This window comes from Aegilops tauschii, chromosome 6 (assembly GCF_002575655.3).
Source record: "Aegilops tauschii subsp. strangulata cultivar AL8/78 chromosome 6, Aet v6.0, whole genome shotgun sequence".
Classification (NCBI taxonomy): domain Eukaryota; kingdom Viridiplantae; phylum Streptophyta; class Magnoliopsida; order Poales; family Poaceae; genus Aegilops; species Aegilops tauschii.
This window is the reverse complement of record NC_053040.3, coordinates 91,372,043-91,385,052: the sequence shown is the minus strand read 5'-3', so window position 1 is coordinate 91,385,052 and position 13,010 is coordinate 91,372,043. Positions and strand designations below refer to the sequence as shown.

At 46.5% G+C, this 13,010-nt stretch overlaps 1 protein-coding gene across 1 annotated transcript; it reads left to right on the top strand.

Annotated features, from left to right (window-relative positions):
• The first annotated feature begins 2,674 nt into the window (after positions 1 to 2,674).
• LOC109736794 (uncharacterized) lies at positions 2,675 to 3,985 on the top strand. Its single transcript, XM_020296005.1, has one exon. The coding sequence runs from the start codon at positions 2,675 to 2,677 to the stop codon at positions 3,983 to 3,985; it is 1,311 nt and encodes a 436-aa protein (XP_020151594.1).
• Positions 3,986 to 13,010: the final 9,025 nt, after the last annotated feature.

Genomic DNA, 13,010 nt, shown 5'->3' with positions numbered 1-13,010 from the left:
TATTTGTTTGATTTAAAAAAGCATGATCCATGTGTTTTCATACACATTATGTATTTTTTTATATCTTCCCCTGATAATAAAGCACCCTGATAATAAAGCACGGATTAAGTCTGCCGGGTTCACCGTCGTTTTCTTTTTACACAAAGGTCCTTATGTTTTCTGATAATTCAACCGGCAATCCCTTTTTTAAAAGTGGATCTGGAAAAATGTTTCATTCTTACAAAAAGGACGTTGCATTTTTTAGTATTCAACCTGCAATCCTTGGCAACACCTCGGGTGGGGAAGGCGAGCAACGGCACTCCCGGCAACGCTGCGCGCGGCAAGAAAAGGTGGTTCTCGAGGCGAGCAAGGCGCTTGAGCGGCAGAGGTCGACCATGGTGGTCGCGTGATGCATCAGGAGGGGGGTGTCGAGGTGCAGGCGAGTTGGAGTCTCACGGAAGGAGACGGACGGGGCCCCGGTGTGGTGCCTGACGGGGCCGAGCCGTGCAGTGGCGCCACGGGCAGAGGCAGTAGGAGCTGCGAGGCCAGGCAGAGAACGAGAGGGGAGCATGGAAGAAAGGAGGCGATGGACGGATGAGAGTGCATGACGGAGGGGCGGCGGCCTGGCGAGCGCGTGATGTTGGCGGCGAGCTGGATCGAGGCGCGCTGAGCGCTGCCCCTCTGTTCGTGTGGTGTGTGTGACGGCGCTGGGAGGAGATGGGGATCGGTAGGCTGGGGTGATCGGGCTAGGGTTAGAATAGTGGGGGCGGTTGGGCCTCACGAGTTAGGTGCGCCGGCCTGCGAGGTTAGTCAGGCCCAAGTGTGCTCAAATCCTGGCCTACGGTCGTGCGCACGAATATTGAGTTGGATGCACAAATTCTTCTTGTCTCAAAAAGAAAAGATGCACAAATTCTTCTAAAAAAAGTTAGATGCACAAATAAATAGTCCCACATCGGCCCTTTGTATTAAAATCCACCAATTTATATAGGCCGGAGTTTCACAAGAATCATCAAGCAACCCAAGACAAGAAAAAAGAAACAGAGAGTGAGGCGCTGGTCTGAGATGATATGTGGCTGGGTGGAAAAAAAGAACAAAGAGAGGGGCTTGTTGGGACAGGCATGTCCATGGGCTGGCTCTCTTGGGTCGGGGTGATGGTTCCGTGGTGTTGTGGATTGACACGTTAAAAAAAGAACAAGAGAAAAGGAAAGAGGGCTTGTGTGGGGACTATGATTAATATTAATTATTAATTAAAGGTATGTAGCAGGACCAAAAAAAAAACTATGCATCAAGGAACTTTTTTTCATCTTGGATGGTGGCTTCGAGCTCACAGGACACGTGGTACTATGTTGACATCACAGATATTGTTTTCATGCTCAACTAGATCAATCTATGGAGATCCACGGTTCACTCTTCTGACATAGAATAGCTTTGCACACCATCCACCTACAGTAGAGCTGGAACCTGGCATCGTTGGGACGATTTTTGATGAGCATGATGATCACTTCATTTGGTTGATTTACTCTAATTTGTTTCAGTTGTCATGACCTCATAACCTCATACCGACTACATTTGCAGTGCCCCTAAAAACAATTGCTATTAGATCTAGGGACATGTACATTCCTCATGGTGTTTCAGTTACATCTGGATTACTTATCTATTATTTTGCGGTATAAATTTTAGTTCTGCGCATATATTTGTTCAATTCCCAACGTGGTTGTAGTGTGCACGGTTCTGCACTCAATAAACAAAGAGACTGATATATATTAGTATACATAGAAATTCCCAAGCTAAGATGTTTTAATTTGTATCTCTCCAACAAACTAGCTTATGCATCACATACTATGACCATAATTTCGAACTAATCGACTTACGAGGGTCACAATATTCCCCAAGACAAAGGTTCCATTATTTCTATTTTCCATATTTCTTTGAACATTAAATTATTTTATTTTCCATATTGTGCAGTCTTAACATATTTTTGTCTAACAAAATATTAAACATGTATGTAGATTATTTTGATATACTTTTCTGCAGTAGGCAAATGATCTGCCTATACATATACTATCGCTTTGGGAAATACAAATCAACCAGAAGATTTGTTTGGATGATAGCAAGAAGATTATTCCTAATGTACACCTTTTTTTTTAGTTTTAAATTGCAGTGGATAAAAATCTATCCGTCTATGCTCCACCATCATTATGAGTCGACAAAATTACAAGTCCATGCAGGGAGGACTTGCAAAAAGGTTTGCTAGAGTGTGATGACCAACCTCAAGGCATTGAGACTGATCATGTTCGTCACGAATAGGTGGACAATATGACCACTACTGACGATGGTGATAAAATTAGGTGACAATATGAATGAGCCATTTCAGATGTGTGATGATTTATTTCTCCCCTTGTAATGTATGGGCAATTTTTCTAATATTAACTATCCTCTAAATAGACTGGGCCTAATAGGGGCTAGGCCCGAAGGCCTGGATGGATGCGCGGCTAGGCCCGAAGGCCTGGATGATCGATGCAGCTTCCGATTCGGATTGGTCCCAGTCATAAAATAACCGCTCAAAAAAAAAGACTCGGATCGATCTCAGGGGGTGCATAAATATGGAGGCACCTAATTGACGGACTCGTGGGCTCGCCAGTCGTTGCAACTTGCAACAGATCGGAAACCTATAACCTAAAAATACGCGCATCCGATGCCGCCGTTTCGTCGGGACCGTGCCCATCCCTCGGCGACGCCACCACCGTACAACAACGGGTGGCTGTGGCGGCGCCAACACCGACGCCGGAGCCGGCGCGCTGGCGCCGATGGGAAAAAGGATCTGCCTGGCGTGTCGTCGTCCGCCACCGACATCGTCCGCTGCGGGGCGACGTGCAGTCACTCGGTAAACGCCGTGGCCACGCACGCCGACGCCATCTCCCGCTCTCTGCCGCCGCCCGCGCAATTCCTCCCCCACCTCGCCCTCGGCTTCTTCCACCAGGAAGCCCGCGCCCCTCGCGCCTCCCCCGCGCTGCCGCCGCGCTTCGTCCCGACGGAAGCCGCCTCGCGCCTCCTGGGCCCCCGCCCCCAGCTCGAACACGTCGCCGCCGGGCTGTTCGACCACGCCCGCCCTGTCGCATCCCGCAACGGCCGTGTTGTCCTGGAGCTCCGGCGCGAGGCGCGCGCCGACGGCCTTACGCTCAGCGTGTGCAACCCCATGACGGGGGAAATCTCCATGCTCCCTCCGCTCTCCGGCGACCACTGCCCCGGGCACTACGTGTGTGCGATACTCACCGGCGACGACCTAGACGTGCCCGTGCCGTCGGGCTTCTTCCGCGTGCTCCTCGTGTACAACCGCCGTAGCTTCACGGCGCTGCGCTCCTGCACCTCTGCCGACGCCGACGCCGGCGTCGCATGCCGCTGGGGGCCGGAAGAAAGGAAACCCGGCGGCAAGATCAGCGCCAACATGCTGCGCGGTCTTGGCCACGCCGTCGTGGTCGGCGGCGCGGCCTACTGGCCCATGCACCATGAGGCGTTCGGCGTGCGGCTCGACGGCCCGCCGTCGGAGCCGATGGATATGTGTCCGGTGCCCTACAGGCAGTCGCACTATTACGCCGGCGAGCGCCTGCTGGGCACCTCCGCGGACGGGAAGCGCCTGAGCTTCCTCTACGTGGGCTTCCTGGGATGCACGGACTTCTTCATCTACATCGAGACCCAGACGGCTGCCGGCGGGGAGTGGGAGGGGCACGAACAGGCCCGACTCAAACTCATCAGCCTACCCGAGCTCGGGATTACCATGAAAACCGCGTTTAAGCTGCGCTGGTTTGGCGAGAAGAGCGGCACGTTGATGTTCACCGTTGGAGAAGGAGGAGGGTGCACAAGCCAGGGCGTCTTCATGTTGAACATCACGACGGGATGCCTCGAGAAGCTTGCCGACGGCGTCGAGTGCCACGCGTGGAAATACTTGTGCGGGTACGAGATGGACCGCGAGGCGCGCTCTTTGCGTCGTCCGATAGATCGGTCCTGACCTCTCGCCAATAGCTACCTCAGCACATGCATCATGCATGCCCATCATAGCGCTTGTTTTTCGATCGGGAAATTAACCTCTGCCTGCCGTGCGTCATGGAACCTTTGATTTTGTTTGATGGATGTGTGAAAATTGGATGAAACATATGAAACATGAATGACATGATAGTTTCCAAGTTTCATATAATTTAGACTTTCGCTTAGCATAACTTTAGTACAAATTTATACCAAATGTGCGTCGGTTAACTTTAAGCGGGAGTTTTTTACATTCATGAACTAAGCTTAGAACTCCACTACAAATCGGACGCCATAGTTTTTATCATGGCAAAACTTATCTTTGTCACGGCAAATTATGTTTTTCGAGGATAGCAAGTTTAGTTGGCGAGCATGACAAATTCATCATATAAGTTATTTATTTTGTCAAAAATTTATTGTGCTTGCAAACTATGCCATCGTTGCGTCAATATAAATTGTCATGAAAAACGTCAGATTGGTTATGACTAAATATTCGACATCAGCTTTTTAAGTGTTTCCGATCTTAAAAAAGAAAGATTTTTAGTGTTTCCGAAAGCTTATAGAGTTGATGTCAAAAACATTATGATTCGGAGCAAATGTGGTGCTAGTCGTCCGATGAGACGCATGAATCTTGGTGCGCAGTGACTAGATGAGTCAGCTTTTTTTTGAGACAATCTCACGAAGCTTTATTTAAATTGAAACAGGAATGAAAGTTAGATTGCCGGGTGCCCTAATCAAACATGGTGACCCCCCCTAAACTCAAAACATGCTTCGCTAGATTGTGAGCCTCAAAATTCGAGCTCATATACTCATGAACGATGTTTCAAATGGTAAAATAAACACTATGCTCCATGATTTCATGTAGAATGGTTCCATAGGTTGTTGGATTCCTTTGCTTTATGTCATCCACTACAACTTTACAGTCTGAAGCAATGTGGTCGTATGTTGAGATCATCTGCAAGTGCAAGAGCCTGCCATATCGCTAGGGATTCCAGAGTTGGAGGGTCACTCAAACTCCTGAATACGATTGCTGATGCTCCCTAAAAAGCAGCCATTTTGGTCGCGGCAAATAGCAGCAGCTACCCCTCGTCTCCGAGCGACAGCTGCATCCACGTTAATCTTGGCACAACCATCGGGACGTTGAATCCATTGGGCCGGCCGACTGATGGTTTGTTGCCTCCGCTCCACCCCTGGTTCTGCAACGGTGTGAAGATCCATCAGGTATGATTTTATGAACTGGTTTGTAGCTTGAGGGCTCTGAAACACGTCCTCGTAGATCGCCTTGCGTCTTGCTCTCCAGATGGCCCACAGAGTAACCACTAGTACAGTGTACTCCTCCTGGCTTAGCGCATCGTGCATAGCAAATAACCAGTTCTTTGCGTTGGCATCCTCATTTAGGCTTACATGCTCCACCAGTGATGGGTCAGAAAGAGCTCAAATGCATCGTGACATTGTACATTCAAGGAGGGCATGTCTCCATGAATCCTCCCGTCCACACAGGGCACATGAGCGAGTAGTCGACATGTTTTTTTACAACGAAGGCTCAAGAAGAGCCTGGTTTTGAATTAACAAAACCATCAACCGGCTAGGAGTACAAGAACAAGAACACCACACAACATCGGCCAAACGATACAAGGGGGCTGCAAGAACAGCTTACAACGCTACACTTACAACTAGCAAACAGAAGATTAACTATGAAGAACTGCTAGTTGAGGATAAGCCCCACTACAGCAAGGCACCAATAGTAGAAAAAGGGGCTTTTGTTCGGGCCTGGCCAGCCCATTAGTCCCGGTTCTTATACGAACCGGGACCAACGGGTGCATTCGTCCCGGTTCGTGAGCCCAGGTGGCCGGCCGGGGCCTCGCGGGCTTTGGTCCCGGTTCGTCGGAACCATTTGTCCCGGTTCTAGGAACGAACCGGGACCAATGGGCCTCGCTCCTGGCCCATAACCATTGGTCCCGGTTCCAGCCACGAACCGGAACAAATGATTTGCCTATATATAGCCCATCGCCAGCGAGCAGAGCAGTCCACCCTGCTCTGTTTTTTGCTGGCCGGCGAGGGGAGGGCATTTGGGTGCTCTAGCTCACCTCCTATGCACATGAGGTGTTCGATGAAATGTCCGAGCCACACTAGTTAATATTTCTTCTCTCGAAACTCGACCTCCGAGCTCCATTTTCCCCGAGATTTTTCTAGGTTTAGCGGTCCGTCACGTCCCGTCTCCGTCTTCACCGCCGTCGATCGCCCGCGCCGATCTCGTCGCCGGCACCATCGTGATGAGCCTCTTGTTCTTATCTTCTTTCTGAAAGAAAAAAAATTCTTACTTGAGATAGATACTTGTCTAATTTTCTTACTTTTATTATTCCTTGTTATTATATAGTGCGATGGTTCTGGTATCCGCCCCCGTCGGCCCTCGTCCTGTCTATGATTCGGTTGTGGTACATATTATCTTTTTATAACTATTTGGTTCATTTATTGTTTATGACAATTATGCCGACCAACGTGACATAGATTTTATTTATGTAGGAGGTGGTTGAACCGGAAATTCCAACCGACCCTATTGTCCAGAGGTTAAATTTAGTCGAAGAAGAAAACAATTACTTGAAGGAAAAAATAAAAAAATTGAGGAGGAGAAGATGATATTGGAGTTGCATGTTGCGGATGTCGTCGATGATCACAAGATCAAGATGGATGCAATGCGGTTGAAGATTAGAAAGATTAGAAAATATGCCATTCATACCGAGGCTTGGTATCATTATGCCGTTGGATCAATTGTTACCTTAGTTGTGATTATGATCGCATTTGTTGTTGCATTTAAAGGTTTTACATAATTTCAATGTATGGTTTAACTAGATGCTCTAGAGAGCTATATGTTGTTCAATTTGAACTATGTATGTACTTTGGTTTTAATGTGATGATGAACTACTATTAATTTGGTCACTTATCTTCCATGTTCATTTGTAGTGCTTTTCAATTTCAGGGTCTTATAGCTAAAAAAATCAATAAATGCATGAAAAATAACAAATGAAGTCAGAAAGGGTTGAAAATTGATGATGTGGCTTTGAATGGTGCATTTTGAACATAGAAAAACTATGGAGTTCAAATAAGTTCAAAAAAATGAAATCCTTTTGTAACAGACGAGTTTCCGTATGAAACCCTGATACTTCGAAAGGGATTGTCCGTTTTGTACACGAAGTGCATCCAGTTTTTGCCGTAAGCCTCTCTACTTTCTTGCACATGCTATGTGGGTGAAATGATGATACCATGCCAACTTTTAACCTTTTCGAAGTTCATTTGTAGTGCTTTTCAATTTCAGGGTCTTATAGCTGGAAAAAAAAATCAGGTGCATGAAAAATAACAAATGAAGTCAGAAAGGGTTGAAAATTGATGATGTAGCTTTGAATGGTGCATTTTGAACATAGAAAAACTATGGAGTTCAAATAATTTCAAAAAAAATGAAATCCTTTTGTAACAGACGAGTTTCCGTATGAAACCCTGATACTTCGAAAGAGATTGTCCGTTTTGTACACGAAGTGCATCCAGTTTTTGCCGTAAGCCTCTCTACTTTCTTGCACATGCTATGTGGTTGAAATGATGATACCATGCCAACTTTTAACCTTTTCGAAGTTCATTTGTAGTGCTTTTCAACTTCAGGGTCTTATAGCTAAAAAAATCAGTAAATGCATGAAAAATAACAAATGAAGTCAGAAAGGGTTGAAAATTGATGATGTGGCTTTGAATGGTGCATTTTGAACATAGAAAAACTATGGAGTTCAAATAAGTTCAAAAAAATGAAATCCTTTTGTAACAGACGAGTTTCCGTATGAAACCCTGATACTTCGAAAGAGATTGTCCGTTTTGTACACGAAGTGCATCCAGTTTTTGCCGTAAGCCTCTCTAGTTTCTTGCACATGCTATGTGGGTGAAATGGTGATACCATGCCAACTTTTAACCTTTTCAGAGTTCATTTGTAGTGCTTTTCAATTTCAGGGTCTTATAGCTGAAAAAAATCAGTAAATGCATGAAAAATAACAAATGAAGTCAGAAAGGGTTGAAAATTGATGATGTGGCTTTGAATGGTGCATTTTGAACATAGAAAAACTATGGAGTTCAAATAAGTTCAAAAAATTGAAATCGTTTTGTAACAAACGAGTTTCCGTATGAAACCCTTATATTTCGAAAGAGATTGTCCGTTTTGTACATGAAGTGCATCCAGTTTTTGCCGTAAGCCTCTCTACTTTCTTGCACATGCTATGTGGGTGAAATTATGATACCATGCCAACTTTTAACCTTTTCAGAGTTCATTTGAAATGCTTTTCAATTTCAGGGTCTTATAGCTGAAAAAAATCAGTAAATGCATGAAAAATAACAAATGAAGTTAGAAAGGGTTGAAAATTGATGATGTGGCTTTGAATGGTGCATTTTGAACATAGAAAAACTACGGAGTTCAAATAAGTTCAAAAAAATGAAATCGTTTTGTAACAGACGAGTTTCCGTATGAAACCCTGATACTTTGAAAGAGAAACAAAATAAAATAATCAGTAAATGCATGAAAATTTAATAGCAAAAAGAATTATCATAAAATAAAATAAATAAGTAATTTGAAACAAAATAATATAAACTTTAATAAAATATATAAGTAGAAACAAAATAAAATAAAATAAATAAACTTTAATAACATAAATAAAATTTATGAAACTAAAATTATCAAAGTATTTTCTGTTCAAAACATTATAAGAAACCTCTAAAATTTATGAAACTAAAATTATATAAAATTGATGCAACTAAAATTATCAAAGTATTTTCTGTTCAAAATCATTAAAAGCAAAAAGAATTTTCATAAAGAACTTTGTTTGTTAGAAACTTTAATAGCAAATATATAAGTAGAAACAAAATAAAATAAAATAAATAAGTATTTTGTTGTAAGTAGAAACAAAACAAAAAAGCAAAAAAGAAAACAAAAAAACTGGGAAAAAATAAAAAATTTGCGACCTACTGGGCCACCACGGCCTGAATACGACTGGAAACCCATCAATGGCCAGGATTCAGCCCCGCAGAAGGCCCAGTAGGCCCATCTGGCATAGGAGTGACAATTAGGCCCGTAAGCCTGCAATAGAGAGGAGCTCGAGAGGGGCGCGACAGTGGGGCTCATAAACCACTGCACGCCCCTCTCAACTAGCGAGGTGGGACTAAACTCCCACCACCACGCCACTGTGCGCGGCCTTTGGTCCCGGTTGGTGGCACCAACCGGGACTAAAGGTGGGCATTGGTACCGGTTCATGCCACCAACCGGAACCAATTCCCCCCTTTCGTACCGGTTGGTGCCACCAACCGGGACCAAAGGAGGCCGCTTCCCGCCCTTTGGGCTGCTGAAAAGAGACCTTTGGTCCCGGTTGGTGGCACCAACCGGTACTAAAGGGGGGCATTGGTACCGGTTGGTGGCATGAACTGGGACCAATGCTCTGTGTATATAAGCTGGACTTGTGAAATTTTTCATTCAGTTCTTCGATTTGCCTCTCTGCCGCCGAACGCCTCGACACCGACGAACACCTCCGCCTCCCTGCCGCGCCTTGCCTGCCCCGACACCGCCGCCTCCCTGCCGTGCCCCGACGCCGTCGCCGCGCCCTGCCTGCCCCGACGCCGCCGCGCACCTGCCGTACCCCGACGCCGACGTCGTGCGCCCCTGCCCTGCCCCGACGCCGACGATGTGCGCCCCTGCCTCGCCCCGACGCCGCCGCGCCCCTACCCTGCCCCGACGACGCCGCCGTGCGCCCCTGCCTCGACCTCGACGCCAACGCCGCCGCGCCCCTGCCCTGCCCCGACGCTGCGCCACGCCCCTGCCCTGCCGTCAACGCCGCCGCACCACTGCCCGCCGGACAGGCCGGTACTCCCTCCTCCCTCCCACCCCTCTCCTCTGTCCTTCCTTCATGTACGTGATGATGGTGAAGTTGGTTCAGTGCAAAGTTTCAGAGAATTGCATGTTTTCAGCCATGTCCACAAGGTGTTTGATGAAATGCTAGGGCTAGCTAGGGAACTTTGTTTTATGTGAAACTTGGCAGGATGATGTCTCCTTGGATGTTGGTGAAGATGGTCAAGTTGGTTTGTTAAAAGGAAAAACTTGTTAGTGCAAGTTTTATTAAAATTTAGTGCTGGACAGAAACTACATGAATTTTTTTGGTGGACTTGCTAGATGAAATTGGGGCTGCCCTTCTAGACTTAAGGGTTTAGTAGGAAGGACTACAAGATGTAAAAAATTCAGAATTTTTTTAGCAAGGAAAAATAGGGTTGTAGTTCAATGCCAAGATTGGACCAAAATTGAAAAATGGAAGTTGTGCTCAAAATTTTCAAATGACCAAAGTGGGTTTTTGAATAAAAATGATCTATAGGCATCAGAGGACTTCTCAAAATTTTTGTGGCATTTGAAAGGAATTATTTGAAATAGTTCTAGTGCAAAAAGTTACATTTAAGAAAAAATAAGAAAATTCTACTGATGTTTTTGTTCATAGCATTTTTTTGTCCATGTATGTATGTATGAATGGATGGATGGATGGATATGGATGTATATACAAAATATTCATATATGATGTTTTTTTGTTCATAGCAATTTTTCCCCATGTATGTATAATTTATGTATGTATGTATGTTCATATATGCAAAAGTTACATTGAAGAAAAAAAAAGAAAATTCTAATTTTCTTCTTCTTCTCTTCTATCCCGATAACTTCAACACGAGGGGGGGGGGGGTCGATATACCCCCTCCCCGATAACATTATTTTCCCATGTATGTATGTCATCGTTGTTGATATAACCCCCTCCCGGATAACTTCGACATGAGGGGCGGTCGATATATATACCCCCTCTCGACCGTGATAACTTATACCACGGGAGCACCCCCCGGCCCTCTCGCTCGACCAAAACTCTCGAGGACACCCAAACCCTAGAAAAAAAGGATGTCGGTTTCCTACCCCCTCCCGCCGCGCCCCTACCCGATCGACAAATTCTCTTGAGGCCAGCCAAATTTACCAAGTTAAAAGAGCGTTGTCGTCGAGGCCACCCCGAACCCTTGAAGCGTTTTTGAGGCCACCCCAAACCCTTGAAGCGTTGCCGAGGCCACCCCAAACCCTAGAGAAGCGTCGAGGCCATGCCACTAATATGATTCGTTATTGTACTTAGCTAGCTAGTTCAACGTTTGCCACTAATATATCCATCTGTCATGTTTGAATAATAATTGCCATGTTGTAAATATTTGCAGAAACTATGGATCCGCACCCCCGAGACGAAGCAAAAGAAGCGGTGTTGGGGGAGATAATCGCACACGGAAGTGATGTCGTCTTGTCGTTTCTCAACGACACATGCACCGATGGTCTGGAAAGACAGGATGAAGAAGCAGACTACGACGATGATCAAACAGTGGAGGAGGAAGGACACCGTGATGACGGCTCCGGTGACCAAATGGAGGGGGAAGGACGCCGTGATGACGGCTCTGGTGAGCGAATGGAGGGGGAAGGACACCGTGATGACGGCTCCGGTGACCGAACGGAGTCCGGCCAGGTATATATATTAATTAATTAAGCATGTGCTGACTATAGCTAATTGATGCATTAATTGTTTTTGGTATGTACACATATTAACTCTCTTCTTTTTCTTCTTTTCTAGCCCTCCGGATCGAGCAACACTTCGGTAACGAGACGAGGCCCGAAGAGAAAGTTGCGCGCGAATGAATGGTACACGATCATCAAAATTGATCGTGCTGGCCAACCGATTGAACCCCTCCGGACCAAGCAAAAATTTAATGCTCAGTGCGGGGTTCTAGTGAGGGACATGATCCCGATCAGCATCGAGCAATGGTTGAAGCCTAAGGACAAAGACTCTCAGGTGTCTTATGTCAGCGATAGGCAGAAAACTGATCTTTGGACCGCGCTGCAGGAAAATTTCACCTTCCCGCCAGAGGAGGATCCGGAGAATCCAGTTAAAAAGCCAATGATCAAGGCTTATGCTCTTAAGAAGATGGCTGAGCTATTCAGGAGGTGGAAGAATGAGCTGAAATCATCATTTGTCGACCAAGACAAGACTCGAGAATTCATCAGCCGATTTGAGAAGATCAAAGATCAGTGGCCCGAATTTGTCACCAAAAAGAAATCTGAGAGAGCAGCGAAGATGTCAGCGACAAACAAGAAAAATTCTGCAAAGAAGAAGCATCACCATCGCACGGGGTCAGGTGGCTACCTGAAAGCCCGGTCGTTGTGGGACAAGGCTGAGAATGACCTCATTGATAAAGGGATCGAACCAGAGATGCGACGCTGGCCAGACCGTTGCAGGACTTGGTTCTTCGGGGTTGGGGGAAAATTGGACCCTGTAACAGGGAAGTGCATTTGGACCGACGAGCAGCTGAACACACCCATCGTGAAGCTTCAGGAGTATATCGAAAAGGCGCAGCAAGGGACGTTCATTCCGGACAGAGAGAACGACGAGCTCACAGAGGCCCTCCGGAATCCTGAGCACCCCGGACGGACACGAGGCACGCCAGGCTCCCTTTCGTGGAAGGCTGGATTTCCTGACGCAGGCGGTTACAAACGCTGGGAGAGGAAGAAGAAAAAGGAGTTGACCCAACTACAGACGCTGCACGCAAGGGTACAAGCGCTAGAGGAACGAGAGGCAGTTCGCAGCACGCGACCTGCCGAACCTACACCTGAAGCTACCCTGCCATCTCAGCAGAGAAGCAGCGTGGCTTCCACGGAGCTACTTCAGGAGCCTGTCTTCACGGCTGCTGCTAGCTACCCCGTAGATGCTATCACGAAGTATCAGCATTGCCACCTTATGACGCAGTGGATGGAATTGAAAGTCAAGGCGGCTGTTGGGTCTGTTGCACCTCCTGAACCTGGCGCAACTTTTCATTACCGGCCGATTCCAGAAGGATATGCTTGGGTGATGGTGGATGAAATCACAGAAGGATTTGAGGACCTCCAGCTTGACCACCCTACGGGTGAAGGGGAGACTCGGCTGGGTTCTTGTCTG